Source organism: Mus caroli, unplaced genomic scaffold (genome assembly GCF_978045245.1).
Source record: "Mus caroli unplaced genomic scaffold, Mus_caroli_1 scaffold_17, whole genome shotgun sequence".
NCBI lineage: Eukaryota > Metazoa > Chordata > Mammalia > Rodentia > Muridae > Mus > Mus caroli.
Genome location: NW_028227272.1, coordinates 33,933,931 through 33,947,907, shown reverse-complemented (window position 1 = coordinate 33,947,907; position 13,977 = coordinate 33,933,931). Strand labels below are relative to the sequence as shown.

The 13,977-nt window shown below is 43.1% G+C and overlaps 1 protein-coding gene across 9 annotated transcripts in view; it reads right to left on the bottom strand.

Annotated features, from left to right (window-relative positions):
- Golgb1 (golgin B1) overlaps positions 1 to 13,977 on the bottom strand; it is a 56,739-nt gene that overhangs the window by 29,628 nt on the left and 13,134 nt on the right. For 7 of the 9 annotated variants that reach the window (XM_085832202.1, XM_021184793.2, XM_085832204.1 and 4 more), the window contains 6 exons: positions 12,711 to 12,833; positions 10,742 to 10,867; positions 8,784 to 8,906; positions 7,265 to 7,378; positions 3,289 to 3,691; positions 1,625 to 1,740 (listed from right to left, as the gene is read on the bottom strand). In XM_085832202.1, coding sequence (XP_085688328.1) covers positions 1,625 to 1,740; positions 3,289 to 3,691; positions 7,265 to 7,378; positions 8,784 to 8,906; positions 10,742 to 10,867; positions 12,711 to 12,833 — 1,005 coding nt within the window. The remainder of the gene's footprint in view (positions 1 to 1,624; positions 1,741 to 3,288; positions 3,692 to 7,264; positions 7,379 to 8,783; positions 8,907 to 10,741; positions 10,868 to 12,710; positions 12,834 to 13,977) is intronic. The other 2 variants (XM_085832203.1, XM_085832205.1) reach the window with 2 other exon arrangements.

Genomic DNA, 13,977 nt, shown 5'->3' with positions numbered 1-13,977 from the left:
GAAGACAGAACAGAGTGCCACATAGGCCATGTGCAGAGGGTGGCCCCATGTGTACTCAGCAGGCTGCACATGAATACGAGGGAACAATCTCAGGAGAGCTCGACTACCACAGCTACCTACTTGACAAGATAGAGAATAAACATGTTGTGGATCGACCTTTCTTTTCAAGTGAGAACTGACACCCATTAGAACGTTTCAAGCTATTTATGTGAATATATATAATCAATATCTGGCAACCAAAGATTATTTGGCATGTAAGGATGCCAGAAATTATAAGCCACAATCAACAGACCCATTACTGATACAGACACTAGAATTAAAATAAGTACATCAAGACAGCGGAAGAGTCATAAAAATAATCTAATGGAAAGCAGCTCTCAAAATTAATGCAGAATTGAAATGCAGAGACTCACCAGAGTTGACAAATTTTAAGCACCAGGAACTACAGTGAAAATGAGGCCCTGGCCTACCAATACCCCAGTGTTCAAAGCCAGTGATAAAAATTTAAAAGCAGAAGGAATTTTAAAAAGAGATTACCTATCTAAAACAAAACATAACAGACAAGAGAGCTGAGGAGAACTCTTTAAAGTAACGAAAGCAACACATAACTAAACCTGTCAATGTAGAGGTCTCCGGTCAGCGAGACCTACAAACTGATACAACGATATAATCAGCTACACAAGAGTTATAAGATCACATCAGCAGAGAGGCATCTCCAGGCCTGTGGACACACACACACACACACACACACACACACACACACGAGCACAATACATCCCCATCTACACCCATAGAAAACAAAGGCAGCGCTTTACACAGAATGGTACCACAAGATTGTGGAGGCTCCCACTTGCTCTTACTAGGACAGGACCACAACCATTTGTTTACTTTTTAGTTTATCTCTGCTTTTGCTCTACAATGGCAATTTATAAGAAAAAAAAAAAAGGGGGCACATGTTCCAGGATTATATTTATAAGTAAACTACGTGAAATCATGGTGGAAAATGGAATAGTAGCCCCCGCATAAGAACACACTTTGCAGGCCGACAACAGTATGTTAGACCTTATCAAGAGTTTGGGTACCACAGCTGAATGCGTCTGACAAAAACACTCATAGTATACTTCTGATTTATGCATTGAATGGTTTGTAAACCTTTCCTCAAGAGAAAAAGAAGACTCTCTCAACTACCAACAAATACTGAATTATCGCCAACAACACACATGCTGAAATATCTGGAGAAAAAGTCCTGATGCCAGTAGCCTACTGTGACATTTAGAAGACATTAAGATGAACTGATGGACAGAGAGGGACAAAGGACAGCTCGAAGAGCAAATTTATCCTCAGTATTACAGTACTATCTGGAGGAAGGGATATGAGCGCTTGTTATAAAACTGTGCCTATCTATTTGAATTGCTGGAAAAATGGCCTAGAAAGCGCAAATGTTATTTATCCTTTTCGGGAAGCTACTTTGACGCCTTTCAGGATTCTATTCAGATAGAGTCACCCCCCTAAAAGCATTTCATTAGGTAGAAAATGCACATTTACACTCTCTGTAATACTCATTAGAGAGAGCCCTTCAGCACAGCAAATACATATAGATCACAGAGAAATTCACATTAATTACCTGGTCGCCCTCAGTATTAACATCTGGTAAAGAAGTCTGAGATGCTGTTTCATTTTTTTGCAAGTTTGGCTTATTTACAAATTGGCTAATTTCTTTAGATTTTTGCTGGAGTTGATCTAAGGAAGAGAAAACAAACATGCATAGCTGAGGAAAACAAGACAAGCACACAGGAGCGAGGTCTGCTCGAGTCAGAAACCTCTACAAGCACATTGAACTCCACTAGTTCAGCTACCTAATTAAGCTTATGGTGCCAATTACAGTTTTTACTGTTTGGATGGAAGGGCATCTCAGGAAACCACTTCCTTCAAAGGAGAAATAAGCACATGAAATCTTACAGAGTCACAAAGCAAAATGCAATCCTGCCATCTGCATAACACTGGACTGAGCAGGGGACACTGCGCTAAGTGCAGAGAGCCAGACAACTGCACAGTCCATCTCCACTTCCGGAACTAGTGTGAAAAAGCCTCAGAAAGAGCAGTGATTCTTAGGAAGCTGGAAGGGTGAGGGCGATAAGAGGAAGTCTGAGGGAGGATGGCAGGAGGTTGTGAACACACACTGCTTGTTTGCATGTATGGAATTCTCACTCTGAATGCCATTAACATGCATAGCTGGTAACATGCTAATAAAGACAGGCCTAGACATTTAAAACAATCATTTTTCATTTACCCCTTAAAAATGGATTTGGTGGAGCCATGCACACCTTTAATTCCAGTACTCAGAAGGCAGAGGCAGAGGCAGAGGGATCTCTGAGGCCAGCCTGGTCTACAAAGCAAGTTCCAGGGTAGCCCAAGACTGTACAGAGAAACCCTGATTTGAAAAGACAAAAAACAAAACAAACAAACAAACAAACAAAAAAAAAACCAAAAAGAAAAAAAGAAAACTAAGAATGGCTTTGGTGGCTTATATTACATTCCTCATGCTCCACTAAAATGTTATGAGACCATCAAGAGTCCCCAGAGGGGTTTAAACATGACCATGGTTTGGGGGGAAGGGGGCAATGGGCTCAGATATTTATTTCCCCTTTCCCTCATGATGGCCTCTAGACTTCCTGGTTGAAAACCAACCTTGTGATGCTTGTTTGCAAATTAGTTCTTTGTAAACTCCCTCCAAGGGATGTGCACTCCCTTCTGCCAGTTCTACGTGGAGACTTTAAAGATGCTGGCGACACGGAACTCAGGGAGTTGCACTGTTTTTTATAAACTCCTAAACTGGTGATCTTTTAGGGTCATTTTCGATTTTAATAAAATATTTTAAAATGTTTCTTAAAACTGTTTAGAGACAAAAGTTTTCTTCAAAAGGAAATTCTCACCTACAACAAAAGCAATAAGATACACCTTTAGACTAATAGATGGCTTCTTGCAATTTAGTCTGTGTGTCTAAATGTGGCCTGACATTCCCAGGAACACATTCCATTCTGTGCCCAGCAGGTACTGTGGTCTCTCGATCAGTTGTGTTTTACACGGGACTCCTGAGTGCCCGGACCGGGGCTGAGCAGTGTTTAGCACTGAGCCAACAAGGTTAGGAGACTTGAGACTTGAGAGGGAGGAGGGGACCATGCCAGAGGAGATGCGTTCCTAGTGCGCTCGCCAATAACCAAGCCCTGAAGCTAGGAAGTACAATCCACTAAGGGGCTAGAGGTGTGGCTTTGAAAGACACACACTGACCTTCCAGCTGCCGCATGGCCTGGGCTGACTCAGCAGCCTGGTCGTGCTTCTCCTGAAGCAGCTTCGAGTTCTCCTCCTTCAGAGCAGCACAGGCAGACTGCAGCTCTTGCTCGTTCTTCTGAAGACTCAAAATGCAAGCCGTCTTCTCCTCCATCTCTGTCTTATGTCTTTGCTGGAGAACACTGTACTGTGTCTCCAGGTCGGCCTGGGCTTGGCCTGCTCGCTCCAGCTGTCCCTGAAGCTGGTGCATCTCTTCTTGAAGGTTATGGAAGGATAACTTTCTCTCTGCCACTTCGAGTTCTACCTTTTCCATCAGGGTCTTGGACTCCTGTCTTTCTGTTTCCATGGTATTCTTTAAAGTATTATGTTCAGCCTCCAACAGCTGTAGCTGCTGTGAAAGAACCTAAAATAAACAAACGAACAAAACACCAAGCATCAGGATCCACAACTACTGCACGCTCTCATTCGGGGAGCACACTGAAACACTCCTACGAGCCTCACACTGGCACTGAACCTGTGGAGTAGCGAATTCCGTCTGTGTTTGCTCTCCAGATATTTTGGACTATTCACATTCCTATTTGCCTTGTATGGGTATGTATTCATTTGTGCCTCTCCTGTTAGAGGACAAGCTTCATGAGGGAAGAAGGCACGTTGTCTTATCCTTACTTGTCTGTAGCACCAGCACAGGCTCTGACAAGACGGACTCAATTCACTGTGAATAAATCACTCTAGTCCGTGCCCTGGAGGAACGCAGGGTTCAGGCACCGAAGCAGGCTGAGCATCATATGAAAGCACAAAGGACACAGAGGGATATCTGGGAATCGTTCAAGGGAAGATAAGAGGGATGGGGTAGGGTGACCTTCCTTTTAAAGACAGCCAAACAGTCTAAAACTTAAAAGTAAACAATGAGCCAGGCAAGGAGCAGTGAGAAAGTCAGGTGAGGAAATGGGAGGAGGCTGGAAAACAACAAGGCTCTGCACACACCTGTCACTAAGAAAACAGAGCAGTTCTCTAAGTAATAAGGAGGATGGTCACATGGACAACCCTTCTCAACACACACACACACACACACACACACACACACACACACACACGCCACTTGTCGGGAAGAGCTCTTTATGCAAAGATGTTCCAAAGACAGAACTAGGTCTGGATATTACTGATGAGGGCAGAGTCTAGAATTAAGAGATTAAATCAGCAGAACTGATAATTAATTGTAGGGGTTAAAGAAGACAAAAGAAACAAGAAGGTTTGAGTTTTATTCTTTTAACTGAATACCCTGTTAAGAGAAAATATGGTGAAAGTATTTTTTAAAATGTGCTTTTGAATTGGATACGTAACAATTAGACCGTCTTGTAGGGTAAATGTAACATTTCAATGAGGCACACAGGTGTAACAGTCAGATCATGGTCACTGGTGTCTGTCATGTCAGTCAAATGTCTGTGTTGGGAACATTCAAACTCTTCTGTGCGAGGTTTCCTAGCAGATGTTGTCAAGTGCAACTACAGACTTCCTGTGCTTGATGTACTTCACTTACTGTCACATCCTGCATTCCATCCACGTTGCTATAGAACATAGAACTTCATTCCTTTTTTAGGACTGAATAACATTCCATTGTGTGTCTATTTCACAATCTATATTTATCTGTATTACACATCCACTGATAGGTGCCTAGGCTGGCTCTTTGTATCTCAACCATCATGAGCAGTGCTGCAGTACTCACAGGAGAACACGGGTGCCTCTGGTCTACTCAGTGCGGGGAATGCCAGGCACTGGTAGCTCCGTGTCTTGTCTTCTGAGCTACAAATAATCTGCTTTTAGAAGGAAGGTGAGGTGACACTGCCAAGCTTGTTGGTCAGCCACGAATCTCCAGGGAATTAGATACATACCAAAAGCACTGGGGAGACAAATACTGGGGAGAAACCAATGACAGTGGGACAGTCACAGCTGCTGTAAGAGGGAAGGAGATAAGACTGTATATAGTAAGGATACTGGGCAGGGGCTAGTCTGTTCGCAAACACTGTCTAACGGGCTGGAAGAGAAGTCTATGAAGGAAAACTAATTAAAATAAAGAAAAGTTTCAGAGACAGGAAGAGAACCAAGCTGTGCCCTGTGCTAATGGGAATGAAGAAGCTTCAAGGAATAAGTGACAAACTAACAAATATCAGCCAGACACAGTGGCACAGGGGGTCCCAGAACACAGAAGAATCACGGATTCAAGGGCAGCCTGGATTACACAGAAGACTTATTTTTAAGAAATGAATATAAACAACCAACAACCAAGAAACAAATAGTGCAGAAAGGTCTAGTAAACAACCAACAACCAAGAAACAAATAGTGCAGAAAGGTCTAGTAAACAACCAACAACCAAGAAACAAATAGTGCAGAAAGGTCTAGTAAAATAAGGCTTAAACACACTCACCAGATTTGAGAATTACAGGTGGTTGGTGACTCTCTAGAATGTCTTCAGTATGGTAATAATTTGTGCTATCATGATCTTTCATATGTGCCAAACCCTAATATTTCTATTTGCTATTTCATGTGATTCTAAAATAGGCCCTTCATATAAATTCTACTACCCTTAGTTTATTGATGGAAATCTGAAGCCTACTAAATCAACCAGGTGTGTGTAGGCATTCTCTATGTTTGAAGTTTTTTTTGTCTGTGATGAGGGAATGATACTACCCATTGCATAAGAGAGCTGTGAAGATGCACAGTGCATTAACTAACATGTAATCTGACAGAGGGCACACAGATACAGGTATTCACGCAGCAATGGCCTGGTTACTGCTCCAGGACACCCAGAGAAGACCTAGAGTCTGGATACTGGTTTTTTTGAGGATGAAAGCAAGAAGAACATGCTTCAATACTACTAAGAAAGCTGCCTCAAGAAGGCTTTGCTGGACATTGAGGAAGAAGGGTATGGCTGATTTTACCAGGCAGCAGAGAACACCCAGGTAAACAAAGGCTGTGTTGCTACAGAACCAATTCTGCATTAGAATTTGGCTACCTGGATATGACAATGGGACGAGGACACAGGGAAGCCACAGGTAGGTAAGAAATGGCCAAAGTGGGAGGCACGGGTCCATATAGGATAGCATTGGGCCCTGCTAACTGAGGTGAAAGTCTGATGTTACTAGAAAGCCCAGAGCTTGGGGCAAACTGGCAGATTCCTTTTACCTGTAGGGCTTCTCCTTTTCTGACCTCGGCTGGGGAGTCTGAAACCCCTAAACCCTCTACCTGCAGAATGTCCTACAGCCTTGGTGAGATTACAGGTTCAGCTTCCTTTCTCCAGAATAAGAATAAGAAACTTGTTCAGCAAGCATCGAGATTCCTGGAATGCCTCTCCCCATGTTAATATGCTAATGAGACATCTCAGTACCTCCAGCCAATGAACCTGCCCACCCTGGGTGTTCCTACCCACCTCCCCTAAACTATAGGACCTTGACTGACTCCGAATAATCTCCCCAAAGCATACTCACAGGCTGTCAGAAAACCTGTTTGACAACTCTGCTCCCTTGGTCCTCATGGGCCAGTAGGTGGCCACCAACCCAGGAAGAAGGGAGATCCACAGATAGCAAGACAAGGGAAGGGACTATTGCATTACAGGATCCCTTCAGTCCAGCAGAGAGTTGACCAACACAGATAGGCAAAGCCAAGACCAAGCACAAGGCACAAGAAGCACTCGACTCGGACAAGGGGTACAGTGATGGAAAAGAAACTCACTAGACGACAACAGGAAAGTCTTCAGAAGGACTCTAGACCCTCAATGGTGAAGGGAAAGTGCAACAAAAGATGGAAGCAGGAAGGCCCGGGAAGGCAGTGCTTGTTTTACCACAGTGTCACCAGAAGTTAAGCCCAGATGGCAGCAAGCCTCTGAAAGCTCATGGGCTTTTATACCCTGCCTGACAACCTAACATGCAAATGGAGCCCGCCGCTGACAGGCAGTAGGTAGAAACCATAGACTAGATGGTACCTGGTTTCTCTGCTCTGCAGATGTTAGCTCCTTCTGCAGCAGGTCTACAACCTGGGCACGGCCCAGCAAGGCTTCTTCGTGCTCCTCCAGCTTCCTCTGCATCACCCTCAATTTCTGGAAAGAAAACATTTCAGGCGTAATTACAGATAAATAAGATGATTATTTGCCTACCTTTCAAAATGTCACATGTACCTATAAGGCTATTTTTCAGAGCATGGAAGATAAGAGATTAAAGAGTGGACACCAGGATGCCATGGCCCATCCAGCAGCAAGAGAATCTCCAAAATGCCTTCTCCAGAGTGTGACAACCACCAAACCCAAATGCAAGCAAGGCCTTGAGTCAGGGCCCCTAATATACTCAAGATAAAATGACACACACTCACTTTCAAAGTTACATATAGTTCCTGTCTGGTCCCTAAATAGCACAGGTAACATGCATTTCTTACCTACAAAAGAGAGCAATCTGTATACGCAAAAACCATTTCTCTTCTGTTTTCAATCACTGGAAAGGCACTTGAAAAATAGCCATTGAATAAATAATCAATATATATAGTCAATATTCTATTTTTCAAAGCAGTGTACTCTGAAGCTCCATGTAGTACATTCTGAAAGACTGCTTAGAACATATAATGAGTTTTCACTCAAGACCAAACACATGAGAGTCTGGAAAGGAAGGCACAGTTGGCAAAATCCTTGTAGGGGCTTGCATTCAATCCCCAGAATCCATATAAAACCCAGGCCAGGTGGAACAAGCCTGCAATCCCAGCTCTGGGGAAGTGGAAACAGGGTTCCTGAGGCTTGCTAGCTAGGCAGCCTAGTTCAGCCTAATTAGTGAGCTAGGCCAATAGAGACCCTGTCTCAGACGGGGGAAACATTCAGGCAAATGGCTCCTTAGGAAAGAATAACATCTAAAGTGGTCCTCTGGCCTCCATAGACATGTACATGTGTGCATGCACACTTGTGTACATAAACATGCATCTGCACATACACAAACATACATCAAACACAGAAAGTGCCACTAAAGCACCTCCCATTACTACACAGTTCTACTTTCTAAGTACAAACGATGTGAGTTAGTACATGGTAAACTCCAAAATGATGAAGTCAATTTTCAGTGTCTACTCAATGGTCTTAGAATACTTTAAAAGGGCTTTGTTGCTTCAAACTCATTTTTATCTCTCTCTATTTTAACTACAAAACTGACTTCATCAATTTGAAGTTTTCGATCAGGCTTAGAGCATGAATGGTAGGTGTAAATGAGCAAATGAAAGAGAAGCCAGCCCACTGCTCACCCCACACAGATTCCCACACAAGCTCAGCTTTAAAGTGCCAAGCTCCGACCGGATAAGGAAAAAGAGAATGTAAGCTCAGGACCCCAAAATGACAGGCAACAAAAGATAGGGCACCGATAAAAAGCCAAGGACTGCATGGCGGCTGTGTGGAGGGCGGTGGGAAGGGTGAAGGCTTGATTAAACGTTAACCAACATGACAGTCATTCTACGGAGCTTGAGCAACACACCTGTTGCATCTCTGTTTCCACATCTGACTGGGTTACTAACTGAAGGAGCTCATCTTCATGGAGACGAACCTGTGTTTCAAAGCGGGCGTCTTTCTCTCGGACCACCTGCTGCATGGAACTCAACTGAAGACACACACCAGAGAAACTACACAAGTTACTCTCCAGAGCATTTCACAAGACAGCTCTTACAGCCTACTCTGCAACAACAGGCACTTAGCACGGACAGAGAGCAGTTTCCTAAACCTCCGCTCTGAATGGCAAGGGCAAGGATGTTGGGAGAGCAAGAGGCCCAGCAGCAACTTTCAGACACGAGAGAATGTCTGCTCTCAGACTCAGAATCAACTCATATGTACGTTTAATTAGAAATTTTCATGGATACTAAAAATGGCTTAAATATTCTAGAGCTGTTTTTGTTTTAATTCTGAAAAGATCAGAAAATCAAGCTTACAAGTGAGGTTAGATTCTGTTGACCCCTGGTACTTCTTTCAGTGTCAGACACATGCTCCAAGACAGCCCCAGAACCTCATGGCCGGAACAGAGTAACTAGAGCTCTCTACGGCATTCAAGATACTGTACAAATGGAAATACAAAGCTTCTTTGTTGGTATGGTTTTCAAAGACTTGCTCTGACTAAAGAACTGGGTGTGCTTGCAAAGGCACAGCACCTCCTGAGCTGTGTCCAGCTGCACTTCCCACAGGTTTCCCTTTAATGGACTGCACTTTTCTTCCCTGCCTTTCCAACTCTTCTCCCTAACTCGAGAGCACAGCTTGGCTAGAGAATTGCCTCTCTTGGGTTTTGTTTAAACCCCATCTTTTCCACGTAAGCTTCTATATCTGCCATGTTCACAAAATACTTTCTCTCGAAATACTTGGATGCTCATGTTACTCTTACCATTTTTATTTTTTGAGACAGGGTTTCACTGTGCAGCCCAGGCTGTCCTGGAACTTGCCATGTTGCCAACACTGGTCTCAAACTCATGATCTGAACACTTCAGCCTTCTGAATGCTAGAATAATGGCTTGTGACAACACACTTGGCCTTATTGTATTTGGAGTGGTTTGCTCCATGATGGATCTGTTAACATATTCATGTCTTCGTTGCCTTTGTTTCAAGCAATTTAAAAATGCAAGACCTTTTCCTATCCTACACTGTATATAGTGCTACAAATAAGTTAATAGGATAAACTTAACAATTTCTGGATCTATGTTTCTGGCTGTGTATACAACCACTGCTTGATCCTAGATAGAAGATACCCCTGTTATTAATGTATCTGATAGATAAAATCAGTTATGTGCCATATGCAAAGGCTCTCCAGGGATTCAAAATGTGTCATGATCCAAAAGCATTCTCAAAGGAGAACTATGTGGTAGGTTGTCAAGAGGAAACAGAAAAACAGAGTTGAGGGTGCCAGTGCAAACTGGCTGGCTCTGGTTTCAGAAATGAGTATAAAGAAGGATGATATCCTAGGGCCACGAGCAGGGGATTCTGGACCCTTGACCACTTCTTCATTTCATGCTTACTAAGTAACTTAAGGCTGAGGTGCGTCTTCCTTCCTAACAAGGTTTTAATTTATGGAAAGGATGGAGCTAATAATCTGTATTTCTTTTCATCTGTCAGTCTCTTTTGAATTCAGTACAAGCCTAGTCCTACCACACAATCTCTCTGTGTTAAAATGGAGTATCTGGAACTATGAGACAAAACCAGTCATTAATAAGCTATGGCAAGTTCATCAACCTAAGTAGTATTTTTTGAGAGGGTCTGGTGTTTTCTGTTAAGATGCGTATCATCACTCGCCATATACTCACCACACTTCTAACTCTTCCACACCCTCCTAGTGTGACATCTAACTGTCATGCTATCATCTACCAAGCTCTGAAAGTGACTGCTGGGACTGACGTGCCACATTTAACACTCTGGATCCCATGATGCTGTATTCTAGTGAAGGTGACACCGTCCTACCTGGGCAGCTTGCTCTGCCTGTGTCTGGCTGAGCTGTGTTTGCAAAGTGCTGATGAGTTCTTCCTTTTCTTGGAGCTGCTGCTTCATCAGGACAAAGTCTTCCATCTCTGCAGAACTCTTATCCAACTAAAAGGGGGAATATTCACTTAAGCAAAGCAGTTGGATGTCTTATTTCTTTGACTTTCTCATCTATCTTGAATACCTACCTTACTCCCTTCTAATTTATACTTTGTTAAAAAAAAGAATTCCACATGCTAATTTTTAAAATATTATTGAATTCCTAAAATTTGTCAGAAGAAGACAGAAGCAATATCAACAATGATTTCAGTATCTTTGAATGGTCACATAGGAAAGAGACAGACCAACTAGACAGCGAACATAAAAACGTGGGCAATTTTGACAACGAAAGTAGGAAAGTAGGGAGATGTTCTATAAACAATTTAAGAGCAAACCATGGAAATCTGAGTTTGCTTGGCATTAGAGACTGTATGAGAGAAAGGGGACAGTGACACAGCTCCATCTGATGGCCTCGGGAATAGGAAAAATCCAAAGCAGCAAACAAATATTTGTTAGAACCCACAGCAGCCAGTATCAGAAGAGAAGCAGCACTTCTTTGGCCACGGGTAAATGCAGGACTTCTAGAGGAAGAAAGATGAAGAGGGTGGGGCTAATCTAGGCCCTCTGATATCTCAAACCTGAGCCACAGGCGCTATTGTTAGAGACAGATATTGAAATACACTTAGAAAAACTTGTGAGGAGTGACATCAAGATAAAGAGGACCAGAGATGTAGCCACTGGGGGAGGCTGTCTGCCCTGCACGGTCAAGGCTGTGGGTTCTAGCTCCAGCACTAGAGACAATAGCTGAGTACAGTGGCGTGTGCCTGAAACTTCAAAACCAGAGGGCTGAGACAGAAAAACTGAGAGTTCAAGACAGGCCTGGGCTACACAGTGAGACCCAGCATAAAAGGAAACCTGTATGAATATGCTGCATAATTTGGTATCAACAAACCACATGAGTCTTACAATGTGATTCCTCCAAAAGTATCTCATTTTAATAATATTGCTTAACTAAAATTTAAAGTTGAATTATAAATTAATTTTTATTAGATAACAGTTTCGTTTAGGTGTGACGACAGAATTTTATCTGTTATATCAGATGAGATTAAAAAAAGATTTAAAGAATTTCTCCGTGTATGTGTGTGCTTGCATGAGTTTCTATGTACCACAGGTACACAGATGCCTGCAGAGGTCGGTGGGCATTGGTCAGATCCTCAGGAACTGGAGTCACAGGTGGTTGTGGGCTTCCTGAGGCAGATGCTGGGGACCTAACCTAGTTTCCCTACAAGAGCAGTTAAAAGTACTTCTAACCACTGAGCCACCTCTCCAGTCTCTTGAGTCAGGTTTTGGTAAGGCAGTGTGTGCAAGGAAGAAACTGACAGCAAACGGAGCAGAGCAGTCACTGTCAATCATGTAATTCAAGTTCCAGAAGACATGTGAACATATACAGAAAGAATACACCGAGTACGTACAAACGCCAGCAAGAGCATCACACACCACTGCAAACTCTAAGTACTAGACTTGGAAGGGAGGGAGGGAGGGAGGGAGGGAGGGAGGGCTGACTGACGGGGAGATGGCGACTGACTATGTAAAAGGAGGCATTTACAAAAGAAAAACCAAACCCAGAACTCAAAGGCCACGCTTTGTTCTTCAAGTCTTTGTAAATTAAAAATATATTTAAACACATGTAAATTAATTTTAAATATAATAATAAGTGCTTGTTATATATTATTAAGTATTGGTTACTACCTATGTACTGTAATGTTAAGGTATATAAAATAGAACTTAACATTTACCATATATATATATATATATATATATATATATATATATATACACATATATATATATATATATCCGTTAGCCATTAGTGATTTGTTAACCTAATAATGACAAGGTGACTCACTCCTACCTGCGAGGCTTGTTCTGACTGGTCAAGCTGGGCTTGCAAACTGCTAATTAATTTCTCCTTTTCCTGGAGTTCATGTTTTATTTTTTCTATTTCCATCTCTTCTTCTGTTGAACTCTTATTATGCTGAAAAATGTGATAAAGTCAGTTACTTAAAAGTTGTAGCTCATACATATTCCATCTTTCACACTATTGGCCCTTTAGAGACGTTTAATTACAGTTTCATTAACCAGACAGGAGCACTCGGGAGCCAGGAACAGGAGGATCTGAGTTAGAAGGCAGCCTGGTCTAGACGGCCAGAACAGCCAGGACTCTGGAGAGAAAGAAGCCTGCCTGAAACAAACAAGAAAACCAATGACAGGAACAAGGCAAAAAGTACCTAAGAGCAATGGATTTCGGGATGCAAAGAGCTCAGTCTCAATTCTATGAGAACTAGGCTTTGGATCCTAGAGCCACGCATCAAGCCAGGGTCCCAGAAATACCTGCGACTGCAGCTTCAAGGAACCTGCCACCTTCTTCATGCCTCTGATCTCTATCTTCTCTCTCTCCCCCTCCCAATTTCTCCCCTCACACACACTAAGTATACTGTGGTTAAAGGGCTGCTGACACACAAGCCTGAGGGCTAAGGAAGAAGTGAGCTAAAATAAAAGGCAGAGCATGAAATAACTTAAAAACCTCGCAGCATGACTCAAGGGAGGTTTGACAAACCTGGAAAGGAAAAAAGCCAGTGCCTGCCACCACAGCCAGGGGAAGAGTTACCATAGGAACCATAAAGGAGGAAAGGAAACGACTTTGAGAAGTTACACAATTCTATTCTGCTCTCCTCCTCCTCGGGCTCCTGCTGTACTACAGCCTAAGCCTAGAGCCTCATACACGGGGTGTAACTGCTTCTCCTCTAAGGAAAGGTAATGTCCTCCGAGCGCTCGTCCCTGAATGGCAAGGCTAAGCTCAGCACTGGCAAGTAGTAGGGCCCTTGGGCTGTGACTGACTCCGAAGCCCCCTGACCCCACACTATGAATTTTCTGAGAATTATAATAGAGTAGTCAAAGTGTGCAACAGACAAATTAGGGAACTGCAACCATGTCCCCTGCAGGATGGTCTGGGCTGACTTGTAACCAGTGCGCAGTGACACATCTGTCTCAGAATAATTTGCACAAATGCTCCAAAAAACTGCTGTTTGCTGTTCTCTCAGTGGATGCCTACACGTGGCTCTGAAGGGAAAGCTGAAGGGAAAGCCGAGGAGAACGTGCCCTGAGCAACATCATGCTTC